General features: G+C 40.5%; 1 protein-coding gene across 1 annotated transcript; it reads left to right on the top strand.

Moving 5' to 3' along the window:
- Nucleotides 1–484: 484 nt before the first annotated feature.
- Nucleotides 485–27892, top strand: CENPF (centromere protein F). Its single transcript, XM_044449655.1, has 16 exons — nt 485–646; nt 1889–2085; nt 3561–3670; nt 3812–3903; nt 4227–4512; nt 4729–4931; nt 6773–6898; nt 7795–7893; nt 9190–9312; nt 13832–13967; nt 14313–17425; nt 19420–21600; nt 22767–22929; nt 24201–24668; nt 26716–26885; nt 27618–27892. The coding sequence occupies exons 1-16, from the start codon at nt 485–487 to the stop codon at nt 27813–27815; spliced, it is 7827 nt and encodes a 2608-aa protein (XP_044305590.1). The 3' UTR covers nt 27816–27892.

Raw genomic sequence — 27892 nt, forward strand, 5'->3', positions numbered from 1 at the left:
CCTTGGATTCTCTGCAAGAGGTAAGAAGGCAGGATATAAATGGAATGTACATATACTACTAATCATCATCAACAATAACATCAAACAGAATTACTCAATGTTGTTCAGATTCTCAATCCAGAAGTTATTTGACAGCTGCAAAGCATTCTACCTCAAGGGACAAATGTGTCTGTAACCAAAGTTTGGTGTACAATCTGGGACCCTCCGGGAGTGTTGAACTACATCTCTGAAAGCAGAAGATAAAATGCCTGAGGAGATAAATTTAATAATGGCTTCAATTTACAAACCCCACCTTTCCCACCCAGCCCAACACACCTTGGCAGGGGGGGTCTCAGGTTGGGCAAATGGGATACACCAGGTGGCATTCTGAAATGCAAAACTATCCTTTATTTCAGTGAATTGTTTTAGACCTTTAAAGAGCAGTGCCTTTAAAAAGCATGCTTTTTGCTGTCTCTTATGCATTAAGGGAGCAAAATCTGCTGAAATGAGTTGGGTCGTGGAAGAGTGGAAAGAAGGCCTTTCCACACGAGTCCTTCATAAGATTCAAGAACTTGAAAGTCATCTTGAGAAGCTTAAAAAGGAGCGGCAGCAAAGGCAGTTTCAGCTAGAATCTCTGGAGGCAGCTTTGCAAAAACAGAAGCAGAAGGTAGTATAACTACATTGATATAAATATCACACCAGTTAGGGGTGCAATCTGATACAGTGTCTTTTTTAAATTGCTGTTAGTATGTAATTTTATTATCATATTTTTATTGCTCCGATTACAAATGGGCATACTAGAAACATGTGGCTTGCTGCTGTAGCAGCTGTTTACTAAGATCCAGTTAATGACTGGTATCGGCAGAGAATGGAAGAGCATGGGGGCCAGAACTACCAGGCATGTCACACGTTAGCCTTGGAGGTTACAGAAAAAGGACACGTTTAAAAGACGGGTTGAAAATGCAAAGGGATGAGAATATAATTCACACAGAAAATGTGTAACTGAGGGTAGGCAGACTTCAGGTTTGAGGGCACAAGGCCTTCTTGAGAGCAGTCTGTGCAAGCAGAGCCAAAGTGTTGGTTTTGGCACTTGGGAATAAAAGAGGCAAACACTTCGCCAGCATTGCAGATCAACAACATTGGATGGAACCTTAGCTGCAGCCTTCCAGCCTGGACCAGACAGACCTTTGGTGTGATCCAGCATGGCTCTTCGTATGTGCCAAGGTCCTTTTTTTATCTCTCAGGACAGATAAATGCAATTCTATGTCCAGTCTGTCTTGAACTGTTGGGACTGGTTCCCTTCCTGCTTGGAAGCACGTGGCATCTCTGTGGTAGACCATGAATTATGTACCTTCCCCGACCATGTGAATAGCATGTGATGGAGAGTGGAGCCTGCCTATTTCCATTGTTCAGGTGATGAGTGGCAGAGGGAAGCGTGAGCCCAGTGCCCACTGCTGTGTCCTGTCACAGGATTGGACCACATGCCCAAGCCCTTTATGGGCCCGTGAGCCCTCCATTCTCCTGTGCTGTTAAATGTTATGAAAGGATCTGGCCCTTTTTGGATTACGACAGTAGATGCACTGTGGTTGTAATTTTGTGCACCTGTTGTTATGCTCAGTAAAGTTATACAAGAATAGAGTTTAAATGTTTGATGAAAACTAGTATGTTCAGCCTTAATAATGCTACTTCAATATTAAAACTGCCCTATGGTCGCTTATGTTGATATGTTCCCAGTATCCTTTTGCATTGTTAGAGAAAAATAGTAGCTCTGTTTATATGAAAACAGCAATAGTAACTGTAGAAGAGTAAAGAACTAAGTAACACAGTTTCCATAAAACAACAGCTTAAAGTCAGATGGAGCATTTTTTGTTATTACTATCTAATGATGATGATGAACTCTTCTGATAAGGTTGAAAATGAAAAAAATGAAGGATCAACACTGAAGAGAGAGAACCAGACCTTGATGGAACTGTGTGAAAGCCTAGAAAAAACCAAGCAGAAACTTTCTCATGAACTTCAAGTAAAAGAATCACAAGTTAGCCTTCAAGAAGGGCAACTTATTTCAAGCAAGAAACAAATTGAAAGGCTAGAACAAGAACTTAAAAGGTAAGAATATTTTCTTTGAGCAAAAAGCCAACACATGAAGTCTCAGGATTGTACCATTTGGCACCAAAGTCACATGTTCAGTCATGGTGAAATGGGACCCTATGGATTAAACCCATAACTTTGACATGGTATGATCTGATCAGTGTTGCATTCTTTCAAGATGATTAAGGGAGGGGAGGCAACTTCTGTATGAGTTAAGGACTCATTTAGGACTCTTTAGTAAGAAGGTGAGTAAGAGGAGACAAAACAGAGCTATATGTGAGAAGTGGAAAAGATGTACATATGATGGGGAGTGGAGAATGTTTCTCTTTCTCTCCTGTATTGCTGGAACCCAGAACCCACCCATGAAGCTGACTGATAGGCTATTCAGGACAGATAAATGGAAGTACTTTTTCACATGGTATATAATTAAGCTATGGCATTCGTTACCAAGTGTAACAAATGGGTACAAGCTAATGATGGCCACTAGCTTGCATGGTCTGAAAGAGAATTAGACATGATAAGGCTGCAAATGGCCAATAGTCACAGTGGCTATAGATTACTCCTAGTGTCAGAGGTAGAATGTTTTCAGTGCCTCTTGTTGGGGAGCAAAAGCAGAACGGTGTTATTGCATTCATGGCCTGCTTGTAGGGTTTTCACAGGACGGCCACCGTGGGAATAGAAAGCCAAACCAGATGTTCTTATGATATTGATTAATTTGATGGAATGGCACCTTACCTTTCTGAGCAGTCATATTTTGATGGAATATTTTACAACTCCGCCAGGGTTTTGTGAAACAGGCACCGAAAACCTAGCACCAAAAAATATGAAAAATTATTGAACAGGAAGCTTAATCATTTGAATGCCTTTCATCTCTGCTTTTTGTTCCAACAGAAGGGTAAAAAGTCTGAAGCCAAGATCCACATTATAATGAAATGAAGTACAGTAGTAAACCACAAGCCTACAATTTATGTTTAATGTAAAGTATTGTGGACATTTTAATTGCCCCACTGGGCATGTCTAGACTAGCATCATACTACCTTGAAATGATAAAGAGCTTCTGACAGAGATTAGCCTTGTTTATGTTCTGTAAAATTCAGTAATTTTCTTCCAAACACATTGTCCATTGATATAATTTCATGTTTATTAGGGACTGTAGAAAATGATTAAAGTTTGAGAAACATTATGATGTCAGAGAAGTATAAAACCTTAATATTTCATAATGGGTTTTCAAAATTGTAGCACATTGAGTTGCATGCAGACATGCTGTTGTGTACTAGTAACTGGGAAGAAGGTACTCCATTGAATTCACTGCCAGTGGAACAGTCAGGCTTAACTTCTGAGCACACACAAACAGAATTGCTCTGCAAGATAACTGAACCATCGAGATAGCATCAAATTCAAATGGGACTTAATATTTCCCAGTGACTTCAGGTAACTTAGTCTGGATCCACTCATTGTTAGTAAGCTAGAATTCTTTTATTTTTTAAAAATAGATATAAATCTGAACTAGAAAGAAGTCAGAAGACCCTCATTTCCTGTGAAGCATCTTTAACTAGCACACCACAGAAGAATTTGACTGATCCTTCACTGTCAAGTCAGAATGGTACAATTTGCTCTTGTCTAATAACTGTACAAATGGCATCGTTCACGTTTTAATTGCACAGCATTCCATTTTAATCTTCATGCTTTTTATCATATATGCATAATATATACATATTGATAGGATTTTATTCTGCATTAACAGATTCAGAGTCTGAAGAACTGCAAGTAAAATGCCATAAAGAAATTGGAGAAAAGAAAAGACTGGAAACAGAATGGAAAATCATGAAGTCTCAAGTAACAGCTTAGAACTTTGCATGGAATATTTAAATCCAAAATATTTATTTATAATAAGAATGTTGCAGTTTATCCAAAAACATCTAAATATAAGCAAACAGCCTATAGCTGACTTGTAGGTGGCAAAACTCCTATGGAGTCCCATTTTCTTGAGCTGACGAATGGCAAATGGATAGAGTTTCTGACTCAGTCATCAAATACTGGAGCAAGAGCTCTGTTGTTTGTTCTAGCTTCCACTCACAAATTCTCTTTTTCTGATGCATCTTCTGTACTGTGCTTAGACTAATTAGGTAAACTTCTTCTCTCTCCCTTTGTTTTACTAGAAAATAAATCCCTTGCATCCTGAAAATACTATAAGCCGCAGAGAAATTGCCCGGCAACAGGCTTCTTCATCAGTGTTCTCATGGCAACAAGAGAAAACGCCAAGTCGTGCTTCAACTAGCTGTCAAGAAACTCCCTTAATCAGTCAATCGGCGACTTCACATTTTCCCTGGGAATCTGGGGCAACTCCTAGTCACAAAGATCTGAACTCAGCAAAGAAGGAGTTCACTAACTGCAGTGTATGCAAGGACTCCCCACTTGTTCACCAGATGAAAATGCAGAACCAAGGTATCTTGCAAAGATCAACAAACTTGACCTTGTCCCTGAATTTTGCAGTATAATCAATTTCCTTCCACATCGCACTAACATAAATCCCTTGCAATGCGGACATTGCAGTGGTAGAGCAGTTTTAGGCCAAAGTTGTACAAATTTGCATGTTAGCACATATCAGAACATCATGAAGCCTTACAATATTAATTATGGCCATTATTTTTAACTACATAGAACTAAGATCCAGAGTTCAAGAACTAGATCATAAGCTGCAAATTCAAGCACAAGAGATGAAATCCAGTATCACTAAACTTCAGGAAACGCAGCTGCAACTGGAAAGTATGAAAATGGAATTAACAGAAAAAGATAAAGCTCAGAACAAGACCAGCAAAGAAATAACTAGAATTGCAACACAACTTGATCAAGCTCTTGGTCAGGTAAAGTGCTTCTTCAAATCTCACGTGGATATTTTTAATATTTTAAGACCTGTTTTAAGAGTTTCATACATGCAGCTTCATTTATTGACCTACATCCATGTATCAAGAATCACAAAAAGAATTTTCAGCTGGGCTGATTATCTGTCTGTCTATTTGGAGCATTTTTATCCCATTCTTTGCAAAATATTTTTTTAATAGACAAGGTTTGCACATTGGGCTAAATATCATCAAATGAAAAGTCATAATGTGATGACCAGGCTTGTGTGAATTAGTCTATTGGCTCATACAATCTTTCAGCTGAAAAGGATAGCACAAATTATCCAGTTTATTTGGAAAAACAAAATGCTCTGCAGCGTAAGCACATCTTGGCAAGTCGGGGATGTTTTAGCTGCTAATGGAATCAGAGATGGATATGATGGATAGAATATATTGATACTAAGCTCAATCCTCCAACTGCCAGTCCTTATATAGTCAAAAGGAGGAGATCTCAACAGGCACAAAGGAATCTCAAGGTTTCTGGAAATACCAAAAATAAAATTAAGAAGCAAGCAGGAGGGAACGTCAGCCTAGACCAGTGAAGGCTGAACTCGGTGCTGGCTGGCTGTTCTTGGGGAACTGGGAAACCATGTGGGAGAGGAGATGGAGGCAAAGCACACTGCAATGTGGCCTTACCAGTCCCACCTGTTTGCTCTGTTTCCAGTATACAGGCTGTAAGTGCCGTCGCTTATGTTGCCAAAACACAAGGGAGGTATCAGCAGACTTGATGGAAATACCATGTTTGTAAAAAATCGAAATATTTTTAGTAGAGGGGGGAAAATCAGAGCAACGGGCTTAGTGGCAAAGAAGGCTAACGGATGGTTGGAGAAGCAGCCTAAGGAGTGAATGGAATGGCAAGGACCGTGAAGGGGAGTGGTCTGAACAAGGCGCTTGTTCACATATGTTCAGGGTCCCACTTGTCTAGTAACCCATTGTTGGTGCTTTGTTCACATGCCGAGCTCTTCCTATACAGCTTCAAAAGCATTTTCCCTGAATCTTTTTTTATTAAAAGAGGCTTGCCTGGTGCCCATACTTGCCCTTTCTTTTCCAGGGAAAAGATGTTTCCCCAGACAGTTTGATTTTAAATTCTGTATTTGCCTGTAAAGTGCTGGAAGGGCTGCTTTATATATTCAATATTGCATTTTCACTAGTGGTGGTTTTCTTACTATGGGCTGGTTTTATTCTTTTCTGTCATGATATGTAATTCATCTATGTTGTTATTTTTTGGACTGAAAATAGAATTCATTAATTGAACTGACTTCCTCTATATCTGTTTGCTTATATTCTGTCGTTCTTTTACACATCTAAATATTGTCGAATGGATTTCCTTCCACTGGATTGTGTCCTGGTCTGATTGATAGCCCAATTAATATTTTTAGAGACAACAATAAACTGCCTTGAGTTTACTGCCAGATTTTTTGCAGTGTTGCAAAGGCCTTACGTATGCACCGGTCTGTCCTCTCCAGAAACCAAGCACAATATTTCTCTTGGCTCCATCAGTAAGGAAAATCAGGACCTGGGAAAGGCAAGACTCCCTTTTTGTATGTGTAATCACCTTAAAGGCTGGCATCCCTCTGTCTGAATGATACTTCAACCCTTAGATCATTTTACAGATGCTTTTATGCCAGCATATGGTCGTTCTTGTCTCACTTTTTAGTCTCACTTTCTTGCATTCCCTCTCAGCCGGTAGGTATTCATTTATTTTTGCTTCCATTAGCTATGAACCTGCTGCCAGTTCTGAGCCTGTGTACAAACCAAGTACTGATCTTTCCAGCTCATGTGATATTTAATTACTCTCTTTGTAGTTGGCTGCAAAAGAGGAGAAGGTGAAAAGGCTTTCAGATGAGCTGAACTGTCAAAGACAAAATTCTGAGAGTGCCCAGTGCTCTTTACAACAGAAAATAAAGGAAAGAGAAAAAGAGCACCAAGAGGTGAGGTTCTCTGCATACTAACAGAGACTGGGGAAGATAGGAGGGGGGCGCAGGGGACTCTCACAGGTAAAGGTAGGAAGCACATGGGCCTGCAGGAGGCTCACAGTCTGTAAGCCCAGTTGAGCAGACTGCTAGTGTACCTTCACTGGACACTTGTCAAGTTCATATGTACAGGCCAGCAATATGACAGGTGCCAGCAGGTACAATCCTGTACGTATCAACGCATCCTACTGTTGAGTTCCTGGGAGTGACTCACAGGTAAGTCCACATGTAGTAGCTCTCAGACCTGAATTCCCAGTTTATCTACTTATTTATTCCATTTATGTCTCATTTTTCCATCAAAGATTCCAAAGCGATATACTCCTCCCGCTCCTCTCCATTTATGCACAGAAAAGTCTTGCATGGTAGGTGAGACTAAGATTTGGTGATGGCCCCAAAGTCACCTAGTAACCTTTGCGGCTGACGAGTGCAAAAACCTGCATCTCGTAACATCCTAGCCACTAAACCACACTGGCTCTCAGCTGTTAGACCATAGCTCAGATCATCATTTGCCATGTAGGCTGTGGACAGTGGGAGCTGTAGTCCAACAGCATCTGAGGACCCATGAGTGGGGTCTATAGGATAAGATTGCATTCCCAGTACAGTCTTTGAAGCCCTACAGGATTACTGGGATGGTTTTATACTTCTTTAGCCATTTATGTGTTTTAGGGGGATAGATATGCTATTGACATTATTTTTAATTTTCTTCAAGAAACATATTGTCATTGCTGCAGCAAAGTGGACTTCAGAGTGCATAGCAACTGGGAAATTTCTGGGAAACAGGCTAGCTGCAGAGGATCGCACATTTCTGATTCATAATCTTGTTCTTTTTTCCACCCTCCATATCCCTATCCTAGGAACTCTCTCTCCAGCTCAGTCAGGTCAAGGCTGAACTACAGGGAGAGCTGCATCAAGCCAAGAAGAGCTACAATCTTCTTCAAGCAGAACTTGAGAAAGTAGGTAATTTATACAGTAGGTGGAATGTTGAGACACAGCTAGTAAATGAAGAGAGGGAAATGAAAACACACAGTATGTATTTGCATAGAATGCAGTGTCCTTTGACTGGCCATTGAGGGAGCTCCTAGCTGGCTTCTCTATCTGATTTGAAGACCACTCTGTGGGTGCATCAGTATGAATGAAAGTCCTGCCATTGGTGTGACTGAGGAGTCCTAGTCCAGCTGGGAATGCCACCTGCTTCTTGGAGATCCCATTGGACTCATTGGATTAGAGTGTCTGCACAGTGTACAGGTGCAGAACCTCAGGCCTGGGCCAAAATCCAGCCCTCACAGTTCCCCAACAGCATTTTGCCTAACCACCGATCCTTGGTCCACTTCCTAGCTTTTGTGCAATTTTTCCCCTATTCTGCAAGGTTGAAACGAAGGTGGTCTGTAGCATTAGCGACATTTACGCCAGGGAAGCTCAGTTGTCTCCACAATTACGTCAGAGAACGGCTCTGTGAACATGACCTACACTTGGAGAGGAGTCCAGATGGTGGACTCCTTATTTCCCCCCACCCCCAGCCCATGTTTAATGTAAAAAGGGTACACATGGAACCAAACATACGGGCACCCTGGCCAGGTCCACACCGTGTTGCTCTAAAAATAGGGAAACTATTTATTATATTTATATCTCATCTTTTTCATGCAAGAAGTTCAAGATGACTCTTATAATCCTCCTCTTCCTTTTTTATTTTTATTATCATTATATTTTATTATTTATTATTTTATTTTATCCTCATAACAATCCTAGTAGGTAGGTTAGGGATTTGGTCAAAGCAAACTCCACGACTGAGTGGCAGCTAGAACCTGGATTTCTTGAGTCCCAGTCCAGCATTAGTTTAATAACATCTAAATATTACTTTCTGTAGAATTTACATTTCTTTTATCACAGTCTGTCAAGGTACAAGCTGAGATTGAAAGGAAAACATATGTTTCTTCTAGGCTTCACTGGTGAGCCCTGGCCTCTTCTATGAATCCTAAACAGTGAGCTGTTCACAATCAGAGCCTGAACATTTTCACAATTTAAATCTGGAAATTCCCCACAGACATGTTTCACATATGGTTAATTTTAGGAGTAGCTCAGGCCACAGATAATCTTGATGGCAAAGGATTTTCACTCAGATAGTTGGGTATTTGCAGCATAATTTTTTAAAGTTGTCCTCATCAGTAAATTCCCATCTATAACAAGAGTTTTCTGTACTGAATATTTGCACATGAGTGCAAATTAAAATCTGTCATCTTTTCTCCTATTAGACTCTCTCAGAAAAACAACAGCTGGAAACAAATGCCAAAGACTTTACCCAGAAGCTGAATCTCATGGACCAGGCTATACGAACAATGCAGCTGAAGGAAAATGAGCTGAAAAGAACCTGTGAGGTAAATTAGACATACAGAAGCAACTGTGCACATCTGAGTTTCTATAATCTGGTGTTTCTGAGCTTTGGCAAAGGACAGGACTATCTAAGATCCAGGATGCCACATGGCCCAGCAATGGTGCAGCTGCCCACTGTGATTGGCCAGAGCAGTCAAAATGGCTCCCAGCCAAGAATTGCAAGGGCATCTTTTAAAAATATGTAAAGCCAGTGAAGGACGGTATTGGTAGCATCTATTGGATAAAGGAGACTTTTGCCATATGTGGTGGAAGTGTGTTAAAACACATACATTCTTGGAAATGGTTGTTAATTCCAGCAGTGCTCTCTTTCACATAAGAATTCCCCTGGATTGCCTTTTCAACAGGCTCAAAAAGGAGTGTCCAAAGGGCCATTAGGAACAGCTGTTATATATATTAACAACAGCTGGGAATATTATGTCCAAGTTGGAAATATTGGAAGTCAAATGAGAGACCAGAAAGGCCAGAATGGTTTAATATGGTAGGAGAACAACTGAAATTGGTGAAGCAAATGGCCTGGAAAAGAAATTTAATGAAATCTCAAGAAGCAATATCCGTGTGGGAGATGGTTATGGAACACATGTGGATTTTTGTGTCTGACCTGGAATCTACAGAATGATAATGTTTTACCTTTGTGCCCAACTTTTTTGTAGCATCGATAAGAAACAAAAGAAGTTGCAGTCCTGTCTGTTCAGTACTGTGACTAATCTCCCTTCACTAAGATGCAGTCAGCTTGGTTGTTCTTACAGAGACTTGAAACCACATGCAGACTCCTCTATCCTTGCTGTGTGGAATTCACCCAGTTTCAGCTACCTACTCTAATGTTGGAGCATACAGAAGAGAGAGCACAGTGCTGTGGTTTTGTGGGTCATGTTCTGAATAACCTGGCCCAGCAAACCCCAGGGTGCACAACCAGGTCCTTTGGCCAACAGCTCCCTTTAGTCCTGGATAGTATAGTCAATGGTCAGGAATCATGAGGGTCGTAGGCCCAAAACCTACATGGCCTCAAATTGACTAGATACTACAACTATTTGCATCCGTTGTCCCCAGAACTGACAAAGTTGCTGATGGCTTTGCTAGGAAAAATGGGAAGGCATAAAAAGAAAGAGCTTGCTGTTTCCTTTGCATACAAAGCTTGGCTTTTGTGACAGGGCTGCAACCTTATTGGTCCAACTTCGATTCTGGAGGCTTTGATGTTAATCATGGAGGCTGCAAAACCCAGTGCACACACTGTCCTCTTAAACCATTTGACCTTGATCAAATTGTATTAGTGCTTTTTAAATCATCAGCTAATGGCCCTTCTGCTTGTGCTTAAAACTGTGTTAAGAAGTCTAACTACAGGATGCTCATTATACAGCACACATCAAAAACATGCCAGAAAAAAATGTGTGTGTATATGTGTTTTTTTGAAGAAATCCGGGCCTTTGTGCAGAATATTCGCACAGTAGTTTGCTTCATCTCTTCCTCCTCTTCTCTCGCACTTTCTTGTTACTTCTGGAAGCTGTAATGGGAAAAAAAGATAGATGAACAGAAGCGACACTAAGTTTAATCTTGCTCTCAGGCTGATTTGCTTAAATAGCTGGAAATGAAAACCTGCTTTGCCAGCAAATCTCCAGCTTATGCTCCACATCGTGGTTGTCCCTTTTCTTGAATTTGGCTTTGGTGCGCGGGTGCCCATCTGCTAGTAGTAACGAGATGGATAATTGAGGGCTGGAGACCAAGAAAGCCCTGCCAGTGCCATCTGTTGGCCATAGTGGCTCAGGAGTGGGTGGCGTTCATATGTCCATGACATTTTCTTTAGGAATGGCTCTTCATTGTTTCATCCCAAGAGGGACAGAATTATGGCGGGGGGGGGGGGCAGGTGTTAAAAGAAAGAACCCAGAGCATCCTAGACAGTTCCACATTTCCTGCTGCTTGATAGGAAAAAGAAGCACGAACTCACTACTGTGAAGAAGCACATGCAGGCTTGGTTTTATCTGTCCCCAACATACTTGCTACCTGGGCAAAAGGCCTGACCTCCAAACCTTCTGAGTTCTAACCTGTCATGAGTCCCAGTTTTGCTCGTAGACCTTGACCTGCTGTCTTTTCTCCCTCTCTCTCTCTCTCTTCAGTCAAGCTCTAATGGGGCCCTGCCAGGGTTGTGGTTCTCTGGTACTTTTGTCCTGCAAAAACCTTGCCCAGGCATAATTTATAACAGTCTAGAGGTTTCCTTACTTAGCAAATGCCGCTTGGCAGGAAGTCTTATGCACTGCCTGTCAGCTGTAGGTTGCCAGTGTGATAATGTTCTGCTGACATCCTGCTGATGCATAAAAATTATAGGGCAGTTGCCTACTGAATTGCTCACACACAAGCAAATAGAAGGCTTATCCTATGAATAGAAGGCTGCCTGTGTTTATTTAAACAGCATAACTAGCAGCTGAAACATGGCTTCATTTGAGAAAGTTTGAAAGTGTCCTTAGCTATGGTATGTATTGCGCAGAAGGGTGTGACTCCATGTAGTTTGGAGAGCAACCCTGTTGGTCCCTGGGAAAGCATCTTCAAGGCCATAGGATTTTTCAGAGTGTCTCTCCCAAAGCCAGAGGTGCTCCTACAACTTCTGATCTAATCCTTCCCCCTCACCCGGCCCTGTGGGGAAGAATCACAGTTCTTGCTTTCAAGGTTGTAAGAAAGCAACCTCAAACTGCTATGGGGAGCAGGAAAAGGTTGCAGAGGGGAGAGAGACCAGAGGCAAGATAAATAGATTATGGTCTGTGTGTCGTTCTTTTACTTTGCACAGTTGCTCCAGTAACACTTTGAACAATAGTGACCTTTTGTTGAGTCTATAACTGCTTTCGCTAACCTGGTCTCTTCCATATCCTACAAGTCCCATAATCCCAAGTCAGTGTGGCCATTGCCTTGTTTATTGTGGAGTATGGGAACCGTACTCAACCTATCTTGAAGGCACAAAGTCAGGGAAAGCTACTCTAACGTATTCTAAGTATGCACAGTGCCCCAGTTATTAATGTCCAAGTTAAGAACAATCCCTGCATACAGTCAAGCAAACCAAAAAGGCCTGCTTCATTCTTGAGCCAAGTGGGCACCTGTGGCCAGTGAGGAGATGAAGGAAGGGAAGAATAGGAAGGGAGGAGGAGGGGAAAAGCAGCAAGTGGCAAAGCTGGAACTAGAAAGCAACTCCATAGGTAACCCACCCCCTCCAGCAGCACAATCAAATCCTGACTCTCCAGCACCAGATTCATCTTTGCCAATACCAGTCCCATCTCCATCATCATCCAGTTAATGTTAGCTCAAGAAGGGCTAACCTTTAATAATCTTGCTACTATTTTTCTATCATTCTATATAAACCATTTTAATAAACGTAGTGTATACCAACACACACAGATTCTCTTTTCAACACCTGCAGTTACTTTATTGTTACTGTATTGTCATCATTATTAAAATGATGTATTCTGTTTAAGTGTATATGGAAGTGTTTTAGTGTGTCATATGCTTTTTATATAAGTGATCTGACTTACATACAAATTCAATTTAAAGACAATCTCAGGAACGGAATTGTTTTTAATCTGGGGACTGGGTGTAGCTGCTTTGCACTCAAAGAGTTCCCTGTGAACACGCAGTGACTGGTTTTTAAATCATGGTGACAGTTTGAGTTGTTTAACCCAAGAATTGTGAAGAACAGTTTTCATAAGTTACATGCTCATAGTTTCCATTTTTAATCAACACAGGAACTTGTTTGTTTTATGACGTATGAACCCCCACTCCCAAAATAACCGCTAGGTTAAGAGTTAAACAACTCAGAATTAATCCAGCAATTGCACATGGTTGTTCTTGCGTTGTTGACTAAAAACAGAAGTGAGGAACATGCTGCTTGTTTGCTGTGTTCATCCCTTAGTTCCTGGTTTAAACAATCCAGGTATTGTTGTAAGATGTGTGAACTGGATCTCAAAAGAACACGAGCCTGTTTCACATGTACATTCTGAGCTTGCTAAACCATATTCTGGCAAACCAGGAATACTTATCAAGCCTGTACACACCATATTCACTACCTCTCTTCCTTGGCCCATAGATGCTGACTTTCTTATACTACAATTCCTGCTTTGGCCTAAAGAAAGATTTTGACCATGACTCCAAGGAAAAGTCATGATTACAGCATCTCACTAATATCCAGCTTGTTAAATTATGAATGAGAGCAAGCTGGGAATGTGTACAAGTATTTGAACTGGCCCTGTAGTCATTAACAGTGCCTTCTGCAGTTATATTAAAGAAGGAAAACATGTTTTCTGCAGCCTCTTTTAAATGTTTTAAATGAAAATGGGATGTTTTAAAAAAGTTTTAACTGAGTTGTTCTGAATTATTTTTAAAGGTTTTTTTGTATGGGGATTTTGTATTGTAATTTTCCATGCAGTACACTACTTTGAGCTGTCTTTTTATATATAATCTAGAAATCTACAAATTTATTGGTTGATTGAATATCTTTAACTGTCAGTGATTAAATTCTTGGTATTTTAGGAAATAAAACAACAAAACCATCTTCTCACTTGCCAGTCTGCTCAACAGTTGCAGGAGATTTGCCAATTAAAAGATGACCTCTGTGGAGCCAAACAGCTTCTGCAACAGAGTCAGCATTTTGCAGAAGACATGAAAAGTGAGTTACCAATTTTTGTCAGGCTTCAATGCCATCTCAAAGCTTCCTTCAATGCCAAGTCCCCATGTATAGCATGTATGAGGGAAACTCTAGTTTGGTATGCATGGCACAAGCTGTTCAGATGAAAAGCAACAGTCTGTATTGTTACGGAGTGTTTGATTCTTATTTGATTTTAATGTTGTAAGCCGTCCTGAGACATTGTCGTAAAGGACGACATATAAATGTTTTAAATAAACAAACATCCCACTTTTAGATACACTTGGCAGTATAGGAATCTATATAATGGTGATTTTAAAAATGTTCTTAAATGCTTTTATATTTTTCTTTTAATCACCTTATCTGTAGACAAAAATTGTTCTCTAGAAACAGAATTAAAAGTACTTGAAGAGAAATTGAAGAAAGAAGATGATGCTTTCACTTTAAAGGAAATGAAAGTTGTCATTTCTGACTTGGAAAAAGAACAAGATTCTCTCCAGCAGCTTTTGAAACATAAAGAAAACATAATTGAAGAGCTGAGTATAAAACTGGAGGATCTAGAAACTTTGCAGAAAGGAGTTGTAGAGTGTGAAGGACCTAAAAAAGAGATTGAGGTCCTTTCTCAGTGGAAGGAAGAAAGTGAGCAACTCTTGAATCAACTTGGTGTAGAAAAAGAAGAACTGATGAGCAAAATTAGCAACTTGGAAAGGGCTTTGAAGACTGAACAGTTTATAAGTCTTGAGAGAACAAGAGCCATTGAAGTTGAAAATGAAAATCTTACTGTGGAGATCAACAGTCTAAAATGTATGGTGGAAAACAAAATTGTAGAACTAGAGGAACACAAAAAAGCTTACATTGATCTTCAGCAAGAAAACGCAATGTCTGAAGAAAAGCATAGGAAAGAGAGAGAGAACAATTCACTGAAATTATCTGAGTTCACCAAACAAGTGGATGTCCTAGAGAAAAAGCTACAATCAACAGCAAATGAAGTATTAGACAAGGAAAAATGTATTGCTGCTCTTGAAACATCTTTAGCATCCCACATGCAGCTAAATGCATGCCTTCAGAAGCAATGTGAAGAGCTGTCCCAAGCTAGAGATGAAATAGAAAGAAAATTAGCTGAAGCAGAGCAAAGGGGAAAAGACTTTACGCAGGAGACAGGACAGCACCTTAGCAGGCTGCAAGCATCCCTTTCTGAAAAGCAGGACTTGCTTGCTGAAGTGTTAGCTGCTCTTGAGGAAAAAGACAAGCAATTACAAGCGTTGATTAAAGAGCACGGGCAACAAACAGAGATCCAGGATTTAAAAATCAATAGCACATCACCCAAGTACTCAGCACAACAGCTAAAAGTTATGTCTCAAACAATAAGCCAAAAGGAACCAGATTTGTCTGCAGAAATATCCATAAGTAAAAAGGAAACTGAAGGACTTCATGATCACAGTTCCAGGCTTAGGTGTGCTATGGCTACTCCAGGACAAAAAAAATTAAGTTTAATGCAAACAAAACTACTTCTTTCCAATAGCCTGGAGAAAAGAGAGGGAAGCTTCTCAGAGCTGTCAGAAAAGCAGAAAAGGAAGAGCTTGTTACTGTCCGAAGCTGAAGGTTTGGAAATGAAATGTATGTCACTGGAAGCCCAGGTAGAGAACTTAGAAGGTGCTTTAAGAGAGCAAGCTTGCCATTTTGAAGTAGAGAGAAATGAATTTGAAACCCAAGAGAAACAACAGCTGCATAAATGTGAGGAGCTGCAGCATAAGATTGTGTCCTTGGAAGAAAAAAATAACATCTTACATGGGCAGCTTGAAAACATTCAGCCAGTACCTGAAGAAGCTGAGATTTTAGGGCAGGAGAGTGTGATCCAAAATAATGTACAACCTCATGACAGTGTCTGGCTGCAAGAGAATAAGCAACTGATCAAGGAGCTGAAAATAAGGAATGAGAAAGGAAAAGGTGGCTTTCCTTTAGACAGGGCTTCACTGGAATCCTTGAGACTATCCATGAAAGAAAAGGAGGATGAGCTGAATAAGTATCAAGTTAAGCTTGAGCTGCTTCAGATGGACCTTGAAGATAAAGAAATCTCTGTAGAAAACTATGCTGATCAAGTAAAACAGCTGGAGATTGTGTTGAGGACTATGGAAATAAAAGTGGAGAGAAGTGAAATGGAAAAAGAGAAACTGAAGCATGAGTTGCAAGTTCTTAAAGAACTGGGAAATCCAGCTTTAGAGATTGCAGAAGAGGATGGAAATAACCATTCACCAGTATCGTCCAGAGCTGTAACCAAGGAAAACTTTAACCAACAAATAGATTCTAAGTGTTCATCAGTTCCTCCTGATCTGACACTCAGCCAAAATGATTATGCCCAATTAGCATCTTCCTTACATGTGACAATGAGCATGCTAAATGAGTTGGAGAAAATGTGTGAACACCTGCAGACAGAAAAGTCAACATTAGCATCACAGCTGAAACAGGCCCAGTTGGAATGCATCACAAGCACAGATACTGTGGCAGAAGAACTTGTGGAAAAAATTGGTGAGGACAAAGAAAAGAAGGCTCCTTTTTCTGTTGAGTTAATAGGCCCATATAAATTGGGAGCACAGTCCGATATTGATCAAATCTCCTTAATGACTGAGGAACATTGTGTTGGACTTGACTATGCAGATTTGAAATTAACCAGCAAACAAATTAAAACATGCCTTGATGAGGTTAAAGAAAAGGCCTTGTCTTTGAAAAATGAATATAACATTTTTCAGGAGCAGTCTTTGAATATGATCTCCAAAATATCAGAATTACAATGTTATAGTGAAACACTTAAAGAAGAAAATACTGCACTGCCAACAAGCTTCAACCAAGTCAGTACTCCTTCACTCACAGTGCTGATGACCCCAAGCCCAGGAGATGAAAAGTTTCAATCAGATAGAACATTTTGCATGGGGATTCCATGTTTCAGTGAGACTGTATTTTGTGGAACATTGATTGCTACAGAGGCTGCTTTTAATGGTGATCACAACAAAACAACAAATGGAATAAGTGGACCAAACTCTGACAAAAAAGCTAACCTAAAAGGTACACCTGACAAGCATCACAATTCCCTTGTAGAACTGTTCAGTAACTATGCTTGGGTCTTTCCCATGAAGCAGGAACATGTCATATCAAAAGAGGAAAAAATGATAAATATGATGGAACACCTGCTATGTGAGGATTATGAAAATTCCTTCAAGATGATTGAAGAATCATTTAGGAGTCATAAAAATCTGGAAGATGAAGAAATTCAAAAGATTCAGGGGCTGCTCCTTTCTGCAAGGGAAGAAATAGATGGCCTCCAAAAGCAAAATATATCTGACAATGAAAAATGGCAACAGAAACTTCATCGTGTGATCCTGCAGATGGCATCTGAATTGCCAGATGAGAGGAAAGCTGAGCCACAGCTCCCTCTACGAGGACTTGATGTCAGTTGTCAGCCTTTGCTCTGTGTTGACCCTGAACCTGTAAGTGTGTCTAATTTCTTATCATGCAGACATAAGACTGAAAGAACCCTTTTAGACAAGCTCAAGGGATTACCCAAGTAACCCATGTTTCCCTTTTGTTATTGGGAAGTAGGAGAGTTTCTTTGCTGGAAGAGAAGGATTGGTGGAGAACGTAGTCTCAGCAGACTGTCTCATTCCTTTGGATGGAGTCAGATGGTTTTAAAGGGTATCTCTTTTATATCCCAGTTTGCAATGTTTGACAACATGTCATTCTTGTATGGTCAGAAACACATTTTTGTTTTTCTCTCTGAAATCTAAATGAACAGCTATTCATTAACTGTTATATTTACAGTCTGAGGTTGTGACCATTATTGCCAATTAAATTCCATTCTTCTCTGGCTCCAGCCAAAAAAATATATTGTATGAGCAGACACTCCATCTGTGACAGCAAAAGAGCAGTCTTGTCACTTTTCTGTTGAATACGCCAAGACTATTGAGTATTAGCATTTAAGATCTAGGTTTTCCATATATTAAAATTACCATCACGTGTGTGTAGGAGTTGTATGTGGACCATCATGGAAGAGGAAGATACGCATTATGGAATTATGTGTTCATGTGAAGAGTAGCTTATACCACAGTTAATGGAGGAGATCAAAACAAAAGCTGAACCAGACACTTTTGTGATCCACCATACACCTTGTAAGAAAATCCCAGTATTTCCAGAAAATCGCACAAAGGATGGCATACAAATATCTTAAATAAATAAACAAATAAAATAAATAAAATCAACAGGACAGACCATCCTAGAATATCAGGGTTATTCTGCATCTCCTGGAGCATGATAGTTGGCTACCTATTTTATTAGACATCAATAAGTGTGATCACATGCAAGTTTCAGCCGAAAAAAGACCGACAACTCCCAGCATGCGCCAACGAGTTTTTTATTAAACTAGCATAGGATTGCACTATAAACAGTCCAAGTCTTTGATTTCGTCCTTGACCTGATTTTTTCCTCTGAGTTTACCCTAATATTATGCAACATACATGCTTATGCAACACATTTCTGCAACACCTTCAACAAGACCATTATTACCCAGGCTGGCTAGTAATAGTCAATTAAAGGCAATACGTAAAGTGAAAAAAAACATACAGAAACTAAAATAGCAACAAGTCCATACAGCCCATACAGACAGTTTAAGGTTAAAATCCCAAAAGAGCTTCAACATTCTGAAAAGCTGAAAGAAGTTTTTGCCCAGTGCCTTAAAACAGAGGTGGGCCAGTGTAGGGTCACATACAGAGCTTGGCCTTATTTCAGAATCTCTTTATGCCCTCAGTTCAGGCTAATGAACAAAAGAACCCTTTCCCAGCAGCCTGCCGGGAAAAGAGGAGCAGGAAGAGAGAAGATGATGTCAGAAAGAGAGAGGGGAAGTGCCTTTATCACTGGCATGCAATCCTCAACTGGTAACATCTCCCATAACAACCCTAGAATATGCTCCTCAACGGGAAAAAAATCCCTAAATTCCAACAAAGTGGGCAGCAGGTGTTTCTAGGAAGGGCAGTCTTCAGATGAGCAGTTATCACAGAAAAGATTGAGTGTCTGGCCACAGAATTGCACTCTTCTTGGGCAATGGCCTAAGAAAATCTTTGGGTTATGATTTTGTCAGCTTGGCCGGCTTGATGCAGAAGGTGATCCAAAAGCTACAGGGCTTAGAGGCAGTTAGTGCTGTATAGGATTAGAAAAGTTACAGTTAATAACAACACTGATCCTATTCCCTAAATAGCTAGTGCTGCCTTCCCTAACCTGGTATCCTCCATGTTGGCTGGGAATTATGGGAGTTGCAATCCAACATGTCCAGAGGGCACCAGGGTAGGGGAAGACTGAGCAAGTCTCCCAAACTTTAGAGTTTGAAACACTCCACAAATCACGTGTTTTCCAGTGTGCACATTTTAATAGTTTCTAGTACTTGCTAAGTAGCTTTCACTGTATAACAATGACTCTTTTTATCTACGTTTAGCAAGTGGTGTTTCCACCTGAGCAAGGAAATGATCACTCATGCCATCTGGGAATGAATGCCTTGTCTAGTATAAGCACAGTGCTTGAAGCTGTGGATCATAAAGCAGCCATAAAACCCTATGAAGAAAATGGATCAGAAGTCCAAAGAACTGCTTGTGAAGCAAAAGTTAGTATAAAATCTACAGCAAAATGTCTCCCAGATTTAGATAAATACTCCAGAAATGCAGCAGATGAATCTGTAAGTCATCTAAACTGTCCTGATGAGCTATCGCTTCCTCCAAATCACAACACAAGTATAATGTCTGGAAATTTCTTGGAGAACCGCTGCAGCAGTGAAATATCTCAGCAACACATAAAACAAGCTTATAGTCAAAACTCCAAGACTTCCCATGACATGGAGGAAAGTAAGGAAATAATTAATACTCTGCTAAAGGAAATTCAAAATGCAAAATCAGATTTGGATTCAAAGGCCAAAGAGTTGGCTGAAAAGAGAACTTCTTGCATAGAGTTAAACAAAAAAATCTTATTCCTCGAACAAGAAAACAAAGACCTCAGTGAAGCACTTAAATCTGTTACTTCTGATAACCAGCAATTATCTTATAATCTTACGATACTTGAGATAGAATTTAAGAAAGCAAAATCTGATCTGGAAGTAAACAAAATTAGATTGTCTGATACTGCAGATGCTCTAGAAGATTTAGAAATGACCAAGGCAGACTGGGTTGAGAAGCTTCTTGAAGTGGAAAATGATCTAAGGAAGATAAAATCTGAAAAAGGGAATGTTGAAAGGCATGCCCTGTCCTTGGAGGCTGACCTTGAAGAGTTTCAGTCAAAGAATGAGCTGTTAGAAAAAGAAATTGAAAATAAACTGAAAACCATTTCTGGCCTTCAAGAACAGCTTTCTGTAATCACAGCTGAGAGAAATCAATTTAGTCAAGAGCTCAGTACTTTGTCAATTGATAAAGAAGAACTGGATCAAATACACAAAAAAATGCAGGCAAAGATCAAAGACCTTGAGCTGAGTCAAGTGGATTCTGCTGAATTTATCAGGATATTGGAAGCTGAAGCTCGGAACCAGGCAAAATTGCTTCAGGCCACAAAGGCTGATTCTGATCAGTTATCAACAGAAAAGGACTGCCTCATGCTGCAGTTGCAGAATTTGGATAAGCTTGTGCAGGAACTTGCATTAGAAAAAGAAGCTGCACAAAACCAAATGGAGCATCTAGCGGAGGAAAAAGAAGTGAGCCTTAGGGAATGTGAAAGTTTATCCAGCAAGTTAAGTACCTCTGAAATGGAGAATGCCAAAAAGTCCAAGTTTTTGGAAGGGTCACTGAAAGAAAAGCGTATACTTGCAGCAAGATTGAAATCTGCCCAGGAAGAAGTACATGACCTGCAGCGGGGCATGGACCAACTTACAAAGAGAATATTATCTGATGAAAAAAGCAGGCAACGCATGGCCGAAAAGCTAAAAGAAAATGAGCGGAAAACTGACTCTCTTCTGGACAAAATTGAGCACCTTGAAAGGGAATTGCAACTGTCAGAAGAAAATTTGGAAAATGCCATTCTTCAGACTGAGCTGGCCAAAGCAGAGACAGAAACAGTGACTGCTGAGGTAGGAAAGCTGCATGAGAATTTGCACAGCTTACAGTGTGAAATTAACGTCTTAAAGGCAGAAAAAGAGTGTCTAGGGAGAGAGCTGGAAGAAAATCGAGACAAAGTATCCAGTTTAGAAGTGAGTAATATCACACTTGTGAAACAGTTGGAAGAAATGGAAAAAAGAAAGGTGCAAATTGTTGGCAGTTATGAAAACATGTTGGCACAAGTGGCATCCAAGCTGAAACAGATCTGTGAAGAAATGAAACTTTTTCCTAGCAAGCAAAAAACTTACAAGGCAAAAAAAGAGGACCTGATTAATGAAATAACTTCACTCAAAGATGAGAATGCACGGCTGGTTTATTTCCTGGAGGAAGCAAAATGCAAAAATTCTGAACTAGAACAGTTGATGGAAACCTACATCCAGGAATTCCAAGACTTTGAACAAAAATTTAATGAAAACGATTCTTCTCTTGAGCTAAAAAATGAAACTTCACAGGTTTTCCCTGAAGATCCACAGGTGTCTTCCAAACATCCTGAAGAGGAGTTGGAAGCCAGAACATCTGAACAGTACACCTTGCTTGGACAGGTAATTTATATCCCATTATCATCGGGGATAGAGTACTTAATAGGTCAAGGTTGGGCAATCTGTAGTTTTCCAGATGTTTTGTCCTCTGATTGAGGTCATTGGATGGCATGGCCCTTGGTTGTTTTGAGGAACCCAAGGCCTGGCTGGAGTCCACCCAGAGAGGTACCTTCAGCTTGGTAGCTCCATTAAAGTGGAATTTGCTGCCTCTGGATGTGAGACAGGCAACAATATAGTGCTATTTGCGGTACATCCTGAAAACACACATTTCAAGAACCTTCTCTTTTCAGCAGCCATCTCTTTCAAAATTGATATTCTGTTTAAATATGAGACATTATGCTTTTTACCTTTTACTGTTCACTGCCCCCATATACAGTATGTGCAGAAGAAAAACAGTGTTTAAAGGTGGTAAGATAAACTCCCATCAGCCCCAGCCAGCATAGTCAGTCATGAGCAGTGATGGGAGTTCTAAGCCAAAGCATCTGGAGGGGCACAACCTGCCCTACACCTGCTGTAGGTTAACAGCATCCATATGACATTTAATGCTGCTTACATTTGGAAGATTTCCTAAAAAGTAGAGGGGAAATGGGCTGTGAAGACAAAATGAACTAACCACTGGCAAATAAAAAGCACAGCATGATCAATAGCAGAAAATAATGATCATCTTCTACATGAGTATCAGGTTTCAGGATGGAGTTCAACGATATATACATGATTTAAAACCTAATGCAATCATCTTACCATTAACCATGATGACTTGACAAATTCAGTTGATGGAAATTACAACACCAACTAAGGGATTACCTTCATTAAAATCCCTGAGTAGACTAAAAACTTCTTAATCTCGTTCTGAAAAAGCTGTAAATGAAAGTGACAGACATGCCTTTTTGGGAAGGACATGTCAAAACCAGGAAGTCACCACTGAGAAAGTTTTGAGTACATCACACTCTTCTGATGAAGAAGGCTCTTCTGGTGGGGTCTTTACAGAAGACAGGAAGGCAGGTATGGGAAGACTCATTCGTTCCGCTCCCAATCATTCAAGGCTTTAAGAGGCACTGGCAATTTACACTGGGGTAAAAGTGAACAGAGAACCAGTGCAGTTAATTTGATTGTCTGAGCAGTGTCCACTCCAATGACATGACTTTTTCATTTTGTTTCTCATTTTACAGCCAAGTAAACTTCAGAAGATAGTGCAACTTAAGGAGGAATATAATTATTTCTGTCACAAATTCCAGCAGTGGTTGGATGATGGTAGGAAACTGAAGCAGGGAAAAAAACATATGGTGAAGCAGATCCACGAACTTGAGACTCAATTGAAAATGGCAGATGCATGTATGTTGCACATGTTTTTTATGAGTAGTTCTTTTTCATCAATAGTGCTAGCTGCTGTTAGAATACCAAAATGCTTAGTTCGTGCTTGCTTTGAAACATAGGTACACTGGAATTCTGGTTGGATTATACTGAGCCTTTGTATCCCTTTTATTCAGCCCCTTTTATCTTCTCTAACACTCTGTCCACCAGCTACTTGCTCTTTCAGCCAGATATCCCTTTCTTGTTTTCTATTGAAAAGGTCTAGCAAATTCAGAATATAGCAGTTTTATTCTGCCCTGTAGCCCAAATAGCCAATAGAATGACCTGCAAATTATGTCTGAAAAATAAAAATTAAAACTATTTTAATATCTCATGCAATATGACAAATAATTAGTAAAAGAACAACCAAAATGCAAGCAAGCAATCCTCCAAAACATACTCTAAGCAAGCAGCAAACACAGACTGAAAAAACACATTTAAAAATGGAGGGAGTTACACAACCTTGGTAACACTGCCAGAAAGACTCTTTCCCAGAGGATTCATCCACCGCACTGGCAGAATGGGGTGCTCTGAGGAAATTCCTAAGGTATAGGGTAGTAACGTATCTAGAAGAATACATAATGGACTCTTTCTCAAACAGGCTTTTCAGATGTATTAATGTGCCCTGTGGGTAGTTGGTCAGATATTTAACCCCACATATTGCAGGAATTGGGCCCACTGCTTCATGCTTCAGCCTTCAGAGGCTGTTAAATTGAATCCTGATTGAGAAGAGGAGGAGTCAGCATCAGCAGCTGAATCGTCAAGCCAGGCGTTGCTGAGAATCAGAGAACTTTCCCCAGGCTCTGTGGGAAAGTCTAGTGAGCGAGCTGATAGGGAGGAACAGACCCAGCATCATTAGTCCAATGCTGCAGTGTCAGGGTAACTGGTTGACCAACTAAGAAGTGTTGGATGTTCCAGGTGAGTGGCCTTTAAGCAGCTTGATGCACCTTGAAGGTCTTGTTTCGAATGAAGGAAAGGTATTCATGTTAGAGTCAACTTGATACCATTTAGCTTCATTTTCCTAAAAGTTGTCTAACTTTTGCTTATTTTCTTGGTTATTGCTTCTTTTCTTATTTTGCATGACAAAGCCAGTGTAGCTGGTCAGCTTTAGCATAATAAAGACTTCAGTTAGAAAGCCTTTGCCATGATATACTTAGAAGGATGGAGAGAAGACAGCTGACACAAATACTTTATCTAATATACCTTTTAGGTTTTTAAGCCTTTTAAGTAACAAGCCTTTGTGATTCACACAGGTTCTCCGGGAGTTGTTCCTATGGAGGAAATAAGGTTGGAACTGGAAGGACTGAAGGAATCACTTGAGGAGAAAACCACAGAGGCAGGTGAGAACCTGGAGAAGTACTGCGCCTTGATAATTAACCTCCATAAATTAGAAGAAGACAATGAGATGCTAAGAACACAAGTCTCTCTACTGAACACTCAACTCAAACAGTTGTCACGTGCCACCAGTTCTTTCCAAAGTTCAGGAGGTCCAACAAAAATTGCAGATGAGCTGCTAATGGAAAAGCCATTGTCTGGAAGCACAGCTGCAGAGGGACAAAATTGCCAAGGAAACAGAGAGAGCACCAAGAAGACAAGAACTTTACCAGAGGCTGTCATTAAAGAAAATGAAAATAAAACCACATTTCATCAGCATGGCCCAGCAGGGCCCCCAGGCAGCACAGAATATGGGTCAGACAGCTTTCCCAAGACTGGGGGCAAAGGTAAACAGTGTTTGTTTAAAATAGAAGTAATTATTCCTATGGTTATAATTTTAAATATATTTGACTCTGGTTTTGGGGTGTCACGAATAATGAACATAAGACCTAATACTATGAAGGAACATGGGAAGCTTTCTGAGACAGTTTATTGGGCCGTCTAGTTCAGCATGGCCAGCATTGACTCACATTGACTCTCCGGGTGTTGGCCAGGCTATTTTCCAGCAGTACCTGCCCAGGACAACGGCAGTCCAGACTAAACAGTGCTGTGCTGGATGAGTCCATAGTCTGATTCTTTATAGTGGAACCTCATTTTATTTAAGCTTTTATATGCTGTTAGTTAGTGGAAAGCACTCATAACAGTGTACACTAAAAGCCATATAAAAACAGTACCTAATATCAAGTAAATAATTTCACCATAAGTAGAACATCTACACGACCAACCAAATTCAAACAAAACAATATTTGACAATAAATAATAAAATAAAGGTGAAGGTTTCCCCTTGACATTAAGTCCAGTCATGCCTGATGCTAGGGGGCGGTGCTCATCTCCGTTTCCTGGCCGATGGAGCCAGCGTTTGTCCGCAGACAGTCTCTGTGGTCATGTGGTCGGCATGACTAAACACTGTAGTGCACGGAACGCTGTTACCTTCTCACTGAAATGGTACCTTTTTATATACTTGGATGTGTATGCTTTTGAACTGCAAGGTTAACAGGAGCTGGGACAGAGCAATGGGAACTCACCCCATTGTGCAGATTCGAACCGGCGACCTTTCAATCAACCAGCCCAGCAGCACAGTGGTTTAAGCCACTGCACCACCTGCATCCCAATAATAAAATGCATTACCATAATTTAACAACTAATCCACAATGTACCAATATTGGTCCTGAGACCATTTGGTAGTGGATAGTATACAAAAGTTTTAAATAAATAAATAAACATAAAAATATGAGTATACATAAAAACCAATATAAAATCAAAGAATCAGATTTAATAGTTTAAAATAGGAGAATAGAACAGCTTTAACCTGGTGCTGAAATGTTTACAAGATCCACATCAGGCACAGCTCCCTAAGAAGCTGGTTCCATAGTTGGTGCACCAGCACTAAAAAGGCCTTTCCCTCGTGGCCCCCTTCATGAAAGGTGGCTCCTGGAGAAGGACTTCCATAGATGATCTCTCGTGCAAACTATGGCCTGTTTTCCATAATTCTGGTTTGTTTCTCTGTAACCCATTTTTCCAATCTCCAGACTTGCTGGCTGCCTTTTTTCCCACAGGAATAGCAGTTCTGGCTTCAGACATTATGACAAACCATGATTAAATGTGTTAGACTTCTCAAGCCAAGTCCAATCATGGATCTGTGGGGTGTTGCTGCTTAGCAAGCCATGGTTTGTTTGCAAGAAAAGTTTTGGATACAGCAAAAAGCGGGTTTTTTTGCTGCTACAAACTGCAGCATGTCACAGTGGTGTGAGAACCAGACTGCACACTTCCTCCTGTTCTTCTTTCCCCATAGAATAAGAGATGAGATCATATAGTGTCAATAGTGTGGGGTGTGTGGGGCAGGAGAAGATTTTGGAAGCTGGAGGATGAATCTGTAGATGTCACATTGCATCAGCGCTAGTAATTTGCGGACCACGCCGTGCTGATGAAAGAATACCGTGGGGTGGCTCCAGAATCCAAGTTTACATGTTAGCGCTGGGGATGAGGAATCCTGCTCTTCCTCGGAATTGCTCAGGGCTGGACACTTGATATTCTGTACAACACTAGCAGGGACTGACTCCCAAAAGGAAATAATTATTTTTTCAGGTAGGTCATGCCAGTGCAGGTGATGGAGCAAACCTATTGCTCATAATTTGGGAAATGTGAAGGGATCGAATTGGAAGGATTTGAGAAAGGCATTTCTGAAAAATCTCACATAATTTCCAAGTGTTGCAGTGCCTGACTCAGAATGGGTAAAATGCTTATTTGACAGTGGCTTCTTGTTTGCCTCCCTTTTTAAAAACTATTCAGTGTGTGCATTTGATACTGTTGATTGCAACAAATTTTCCTGCTCAGGGTTTTCTGATACACCTCCAAGAAACAGCGAAAAGTGCTTAACTCCACGGACATGCCCCTCGCCCAGGCGTCCAAGCTTGAGATCACTGCAGCTTCCTGAGAACTCAGCTGAGAACTATCACTGGTTTGACAACCCCGAAGCGACAGCAGAGGGCAGCAGACGACCAAAGGTGACTAGTATTAACCTGTATTTGAATGTATCCAAGCTCTAGAAATTCATACTGTTCATTTGATTGCCCAAGCGCTTTATGTGTCTTTTGTTTGTGACTTATATAAGTATGGTATCAGCACAATAGAATCCAGACAACACATCTTCCTTTCCTTCCTTGTGATCAGAGTTGCTTCCAGACAGAGGGCTCCTATTACTGATAAGGCATTATAGCACTATTTATGTATTTATTTTTATACGCAGAGAGAATTTGTGCTCTTTTTCTGATCATTTGTTTTTAAAGAGGGACTGAAGCCAGTCCTGTCTCCTTCAGGGCCAATGTGTGTTGTGTTGTGTTGTGATTTTATTTTATTAAGCTTTTCTATCCCGTTCCCTACAAACATCTTGGGACAGCTTCCAATAAATAATGTTTATTGTAGGTTCCTGTGTCAGCTGGTGTCATTTATTGCTGCATGTATACATCTCTGAATCAGGGGCATAGTAATTAACTGTGTATGGGCAAAAGGTAAATCTGGATCTACAGGTGAAGAATTGCCAGTGCAGTGCCACCAATGCTTGCTGCTACTGTGGAGAAAAGCAATGATTTGCCCCTGCAATCTGAGGGCAAAATTTTATTGCTGCTTTTCTCTGCAGTACGAGGCACAAAATGTGTAAGCATTGGTTTACACTAGTGCAGACTCATTAGCGCTTATTATTGGGATGAATTAACAATGTCTTTCTTGCTTGTTTCCAGATAAACAACGCTCAGCTCCAAGGAATACAAGCGGCCGGCTCACCGTTAGGCTTTACCCCCAGATCTCCCCTTTCTGCCCCTAATCAGTCAACCCAGGCAGTTTCTGGAAAATCCGCTGAGGACCTCGGTGTGATCCAAACCAGTCATTCTCTGAGTACAGAAGAAAATCAGCTGGATGAAGCCTGCCATGTTCAATAACCCTGGAATAAGACTATTTCAGACAAACCATCCTGAGGATAAAGGCTTGTTCTGACATGACATTTGGACCAGGGGAG

The sequence above is a fragment of the Varanus komodoensis genome, unplaced genomic scaffold, assembly GCF_004798865.1.
Source record: "Varanus komodoensis strain SLA01 unplaced genomic scaffold, ASM479886v1 scaffold1, whole genome shotgun sequence".
Lineage (NCBI taxonomy): Eukaryota > Metazoa > Chordata > Lepidosauria > Squamata > Varanidae > Varanus > Varanus komodoensis.

Coding starts and splice junctions, on each gene's coding strand:
- CENPF (XM_044449655.1), top strand. CDS start 485: ATGAGTTGGGTCGTGGAAGAGTGGAAAGAAGGCCTTTCCACACGAGTC. Junction 647..1,888: donor TGCAAAAACAGAAGCAGAAG/GTAGTATAACTA, acceptor TCTTCTGATAAG/GTTGAAAATGAAAAAAATGA. Junction 4,932..6,772: donor TTGATCAAGCTCTTGGTCAG/GTAAAGTGCTTC, acceptor CTCTCTTTGTAG/TTGGCTGCAAAAGAGGAGAA.